The sequence below is a fragment of the Dipodomys merriami genome, unplaced genomic scaffold (genome assembly GCF_024711535.1).
Source record: "Dipodomys merriami isolate MVZ:Mamm:240054 unplaced genomic scaffold, mDipMer1.0.p SCAF_9, whole genome shotgun sequence".
In the NCBI taxonomy this organism is placed as follows: Eukaryota; Metazoa; Chordata; class Mammalia; order Rodentia; family Heteromyidae; genus Dipodomys; species Dipodomys merriami.
The window spans coordinates 26,423,503-26,429,849 of NW_027206512.1; the positions used below are offsets into that span (position 1 = coordinate 26,423,503).

General features: G+C 32.7%; 1 protein-coding gene across 1 annotated transcript in view; it reads left to right on the forward strand.

Annotated features, from left to right (window-relative positions):
• Nucleotides 1-1,704: 1,704 nt before the first annotated feature.
• Nucleotides 1,705-6,347, forward strand: part of LOC138821039 (transmembrane protease serine 11D-like) — a 49,367-nt gene continuing 44,724 nt past the window's right edge. The window contains exon 1 of the mRNA XM_070013116.1: nt 1,705-1,789. Within this exon, the coding sequence (XP_069869217.1) occupies nt 1,782-1,789 (8 nt within the window). The 5' untranslated portion in view covers nt 1,705-1,781. The remainder of the gene's footprint in view (nt 1,790-6,347) is intronic.

Below are 6,347 nucleotides of genomic sequence, written 5' to 3' on the forward strand. Positions count from 1 at the left end.
AACCGACTTGTTCAAAAGGTGGAGGCTGACTCCTCCAGGAAATATAAAGCTGTGAGAGCTTACATACTCAAGGAGACATTCTGTAGACAAAACAAAACAAAGACCAGAAGACAACATTCCAATTTCTAGAAAAAAGCATTGTAAACAAAGTAAAAATTTAAAGATACTAAAGCATTTGGCCTAATGTGACTCTTCAATGTATTCTGAGTAACACTTCAGCAATAGGATGAACTATGATCATGAATGTGTCGCTAAGATAATGTAGAATATGTGCAAATTCTTCACATTAGAAAAATGACTTCAACATTGTATGATAAATTCATTTAGTGTAATAAGATTTGTCCTTTAAAATGCAGCTGTTGAAGTGGATGAATCTGAGTGTACATCTTATGATAGTTTAAAATTGCATCAGAACAAGATGTCATATACAGAAGCTACCAGAAATGAATATGGATATATATGAAATAATATTAAGTATCAAAATCAAAGGCCAAGTGAACCTTGTGAAAAAGATTTACAAATATGAGAAGTATTTAAACCTAACATATTTATAAATTAAAATTGTTTTGGTAATTCTGTTTGAAATTTTTATGTTATTACATTTTTTTTTACTGAAAAGACCACATACAGAATGTCATACATGGGATACAATGTCTAAAAATATAGTTAGGAGAGATAATGAAGGAGCAAGTATTCCTGTTTTTGTTGTGTGGATAGCACATTTTTTGAAATTATATACCTAATTGAATACTTTAAATTGAAGTTCTGTAGTAAAGTTATTGCCATTAGCTATTGGTGATTTTTCACATAAAGTCGTGTATTTTTAAAGTCGAAAGCATCCTCCAAGAACTCACTCACCTTTCCATTTTCTCAGAGGCCTAAGAGACTAGCAGAGAAATGAGTAATAGTTTTTCCTTTTATTGGAGAAGAAGCTAAGGTTTGCAATTATTAATGCTTCATCTACTTACAAGTTTCAATTCTTTAGGATTTGTTATTTCTCCGAAGTAACACCAACATACTCTCTACATTTATCTTCTATACCCCAGCCTATTCGGTATGAATCCCCTTTCTCAATGCCACACTTTTCTTATGTATGTGTTTAGTTGGGTTTTGTTGTGTAGAAGCTCCCCACATCACATCTTTACCTTAATTTTACACATACGTCTATTTCTTGCTACTGGAAACTCATCTTAAAAGCAGTGTGTTTAAATATTTGGCAAAAAGTGGATTTTTGTTTCATTTGTCTGCTTGCTTATTGTTATACACCTGTTCAAGTACTTCTCTCTATCTCTGTTCCAGACATTGTGAAGAAAAACATTGCCTTATAACAGAGACAAAGGTTTCAGAAGTAATGCTCATTATGTAGGAAAAATACTTTCTGATAATTCTTGGATTACAGTGGCTCATGGCAATGTGATAACATGGGCAGAAGTGGCATGTCCTCTTGAGTTAAAAATGGCTCTGCCATGTGAAATAGTCCTAGAATTTTGCAGAATGCTTACCATGTACATTTGTGCTTATTTACTAGAATACATGAAATCTTTACTGATTTGTGAGATACCCTGTCTGTTTCTGTTTTGGATCTACAAGTCATCCTATTGGTTTAAGTTGACTCCTTCAGACTTGTTTAACAAGTTAGATTTTAATTATGTGGGATTTCCTCCTGTGACTGCATTTCCTTCAAAGGTACACCTAAGACATAAGAGTGGTTCATTTGAGTGGGAATCTCAAAGCAGTTGGACAGGCAGAGAAAAAGGATCACGTTGTTATTTGGGGTTAAGATGTATCGGTAAGTTCTAAAGTTTTTTGCCTGTGTAGCTTTAGATTTACTGTACCTTAGAACATGTAAAAACTGTAAGGAAGTTTAAAAATGTTAGCTGTATCCAGGAATTACTTCTTTGAAAATTTCACAGAAACTCCTAGATATTGTTTAAATAGTATTTTCTTATTTGAAGTTGCTTAAATAAGGTACTGGGCTGCTCAGCTGAATATTTTATGAAATAAACAATGTTAAAGAGATGGATTAGTATTGTAACATATCTTTAAGGAAGTGTTTTGCTTCTTAGGTTTCACTTTTCAAGAAGTGATTTGTGGGTACTTTAAGATGTAATCAGTACACAAATTCCTTTTTTGTTTAGGAACGTTTTCATAACTCTATATTTTCTCTATCATTGTGTCTCTATTGGCTATTAAATATGATGTAAAATCCCAAAGTCTTAAGAAAGTAAAGACAGTATTTCTCTATATTTTATACAGTTATAGAAATGTACTCACTACCTTACTTATGTAACTGTAACTCTTATGTGCATCACCTTGGCAATAAAATTTAAATTTAAAAATTAACTTTTTATACTTTTGCATAAAAAGGAAACACTGTGGTGTAATGCAACATCAGATGATACCAAACATGAAACACATGAAAATCATCATATAATGTGATGTGTTGATATGGGAAACTGAATGTGTGTTGTATGCACTGTTTTTCTATAAACATAGCAAAACAAGATACTGGTAAGTTGTGTTGAAAGGTGATAACTAAAAGCAAGGACAATGTAAGGATATGGTATAGTTGAATTTTATTTAAAATTTCCTATACATTAGAAATTATGGAATCAAAATTTAAGCCATTAAAAACATAAACATCTATGTGATAAGCTCATTTGAGTAGTTAGTTAAGACCATGTGACAGTCTAAGTTTTTAATCAATGGCATAAAATGAGCTAAATAACTTCATATTCATAAAGTAGACCAGAGTATCCTGCTAAAATTTATGAAGGAGTACATATACAATGCATTTGTTCTCATTTTACATGCAGAAAAAGATGCTACAAAGTTGGAACTGACTGATCTATTATCAACTTGCAAAGACATACATGTAAAAATGCTTGATAAGGAATACAAAAAACTGATAAGTTTTTGGTTACAAAGTAGTACTTCTGAATTACATTCTATTATTTATGAATTGTGAATTACATTTAAGAATATTATATTTGTTAATATTTATTATGGATATTACATATATTTATGGATATTATTCCTAAAGTTTCATTGCAGTAATCTTCTTTTAGTAATCATTACATTTTGAAATGTAAATGCTAAAATATTTTCATTTAAAGAAAATTTCTCTGACTCTTAAAACAAATGGATACATGTATGCAGCTAAATGTACCCCTGAAGTTATTAAAGGAAAATAATGGAATATATAAGTAATGCAACAATAAAGGAGATTAGCAACTTTAGCTGTCCTCAGTCAATCTAATTTGGCCAGTCACAAAGGTCATTTCTTTGGTATTCTGTTTACTGAAGACTTTTTAGTACATTTTAACTTATAAGCTACTACCACTAATAATAACCAGATTTCTTGGTTTTATTAACCCAAAACATCTACGATGCTTGATTCCTTTTTATCGTCTTAGTCACTAATTTTTCTGAGAACAATATAGTGAAACTTTGAAAATGATTTCTCCAATAATCTTAACACTATGACTGAGAAATGATGTATTCTATCAACCTAAATCAGAGTCAGAATTTCCAATGGGAAAGGAGGGAGCACATTCCAATGCCCTGAAAAGTGTTTTCAAGTTTCAACTCTTCCCAATTCTTCAACATCAGTGTACCTAAACCAGGCAGGGGAAAGAAGCATGGAATTGTAATTTATGAAATTTACATAATTCTAGGTGATGTGTGTCTAATTTTTCTTAAAGCTGAAATAACTTTAATTCAGAATGGGCTCCTTTGAATGGTTCAATTGCTTTTCTATCAAAACTTCTGGGCTTTTTTCCAGTTGTACACTCTTAAAAGTTTCCACAAAAAGTATGTTCCTTTCCTTATCCACCTTATTCTCCTCTTTTCTGAAGATAGATAGTCTACAACAAGACTCAGAGACATGTTATGGTATGATAATTATTCTTCTGAAAATCCTGAAGGAGTTCAGAATTTCTCAGGTATACCAACAAAATATCCTTATCTACCATATTACACTAAAAATATGTGGCAAAAGTTTGAGAAATACAACTGAGATTCATAAGCTAAAATTGAGAATGCGGATTAAAAAAAGATTTAAAGTGACTGAGTATATCTCAGTTCTGAGACAAACCTAAGCATGTCTCCTCCTACCACAACAAACCTGATTTCTACTCTTTCCCCTTTGGTCTGTGTTTAAGAAATGATTAACTGACAATAGAAGCCGTGCCTCAGACTATCAGATGCCCTGCCTTGCAAAAGCCCAAAACAAGAAGAAACAACAGTTTAAAGGAAAAGCCATCACTTTCAAAATAGGTATCCGAAGCAAACAGTCCTGCTGTTTCAAGCTTGATATTTAGATTATTTTGTCCCTCAAAAAATGTTTAAAATTGAAATCATTAAGTAAAGGATATAGATCTTCATGGGAAAATCAGATGGCATTGATATATCTTCATAGTCCAAAATAGTGCATTTAAAGTACTACCTTGCTAAGTCCACAATGGTTTTATCCATACTGAACATACATCCACTTTGTTTTTCTTGTTGTTCCCTAAGCAATACAGTATAATAGCTACTTAATAGCATTTACATTGTATTAGGTATTATAAGTAATCCAGGGATCATTTAAAGCATACCAGAGAGGATTGCATAGGTTATATGAAATATTAAACCATTTACTTAAGGGACTTGAGCATCTATGGATTTTGTCATGCTCATGGGACTTGGATTGTATAGGTTTTATGAAATATTAAACCATTTACTTAAGGGACTTGTGCATCTATGGATTTTGTCATGCTTATGGGACTTGGGAACCAATCTCCCTCAGGTACTGAGGAATAACTGTGCATGTTCTCGCCTACATGCACCTGAGACCACAGGCACTACATTCGACTAAGATATTTTTTTTTCTAGTAGTGGGATAGATGCAGGGAGTGAGGATGTTATTATAAATCAGGAAGACTGCATGTCATCTATCATCTGAGGTTACATGTTTCTAGCACATATTCTCAAATCCACGGTCAACTTGTCCACCAGAAAGCATGTCCAAGTTATCTTCTCAGAGATTTATTATTTTCCTAAAAATTATTCTGCTCCCAACTGGACTATGGCTAGCACCCTTAAAATAAGTCATGAAGAAAAAAAAATACAACATCTACTATTGTAAGGAAATATAAAGCCATCCAATGTGAAAAGGCACTGCTCATATTCAAAGGATTCTGTTCTCTAGAGCAAAGATTCATCATAATTTGTTTCTAAGATGTTCAGTCTTTAGTATCTATATTTTTATTGTTATTATAAGAGTAATGTACAGATGGGTTACATAAGTTAGGTAATGGATACATTTCTTTTTTAACAATGTCACCTCTTCTTAAGTATCTCCCAGTTTTTCCCTCCTGTCTCCACCCTTAAGTTGCATAGTTCATTGTTAACATAGTGTCTAGTGAGTATCACTGTTGCCTTTGTTCACTCTGTGTCCAACCCTTTCTGTAACTCCCACCTTGCCCTACCAAAAATAAAACAAAAACATCAACAAAGAAAAGAAAACAAAAAAAACACTTGTTTTCATTTCTTGGAGTTCATTTCGATAAATATTATTTTATATGATCAGATACACATAGCTATTGAGACATTGTGATCCTCTCCTATGAATATCCTCCTTTGGCCTCATTGTGTGTGTAGAAACTTGTATAATTTATCATGTCCCAGTGTATTTTTTGTCCTTTAGTATCCAAGTATTTTACTTGAGGATTTATAGTCACATTCTAGCTACCACAAATAAAGGAAACTATGCAGCTTATGTTTCTTTGTGTCTGTGTCTCTTCGCTTAACATACTTTGTTCCAAGTCTTTCTTTATGAAAAACTTAAAAAAACTGTAAAAGAAATAGAAGCAGATCTAAGGAAATGGAAAATTCTTCCATGCTCTTGGTGTGTTTTTTTTAAATATTTTTATTGTAAAGGTGATAAACTGGAGGGGGTACAATTACATAAGTAAGGTAATGAGCACATTTCTTTTTTTATGATTTTTAAAATTATTTTTATTGTGAAAATATTGTACAGAGGGGTTACAATTACATGGGCAAGATAATAAGTACATTTCTTATCAAGCATTGTAGCCTCCTCCTTTGTTTCCCCTTCCCATCCCTTCCCATCCTCCCCCCGTCCCCCCGCCCCCCTCACCCTCCCCCAACCAAAGTTGTGAAGTTTGTTTTCGACATAACAACTTGTACATCTCATTGTTGCAATGGGTCCACCTGTATCCCTATTTAAACGATTTGTTTTTCCCTTTCCCCTCCACAAATTATACTGACATTAAATTTCTTTTTAAGCAATGTTACCCCCTCCCTCATTTTTCTCCCACTTACCCCTTTCATACTCCCCTCTC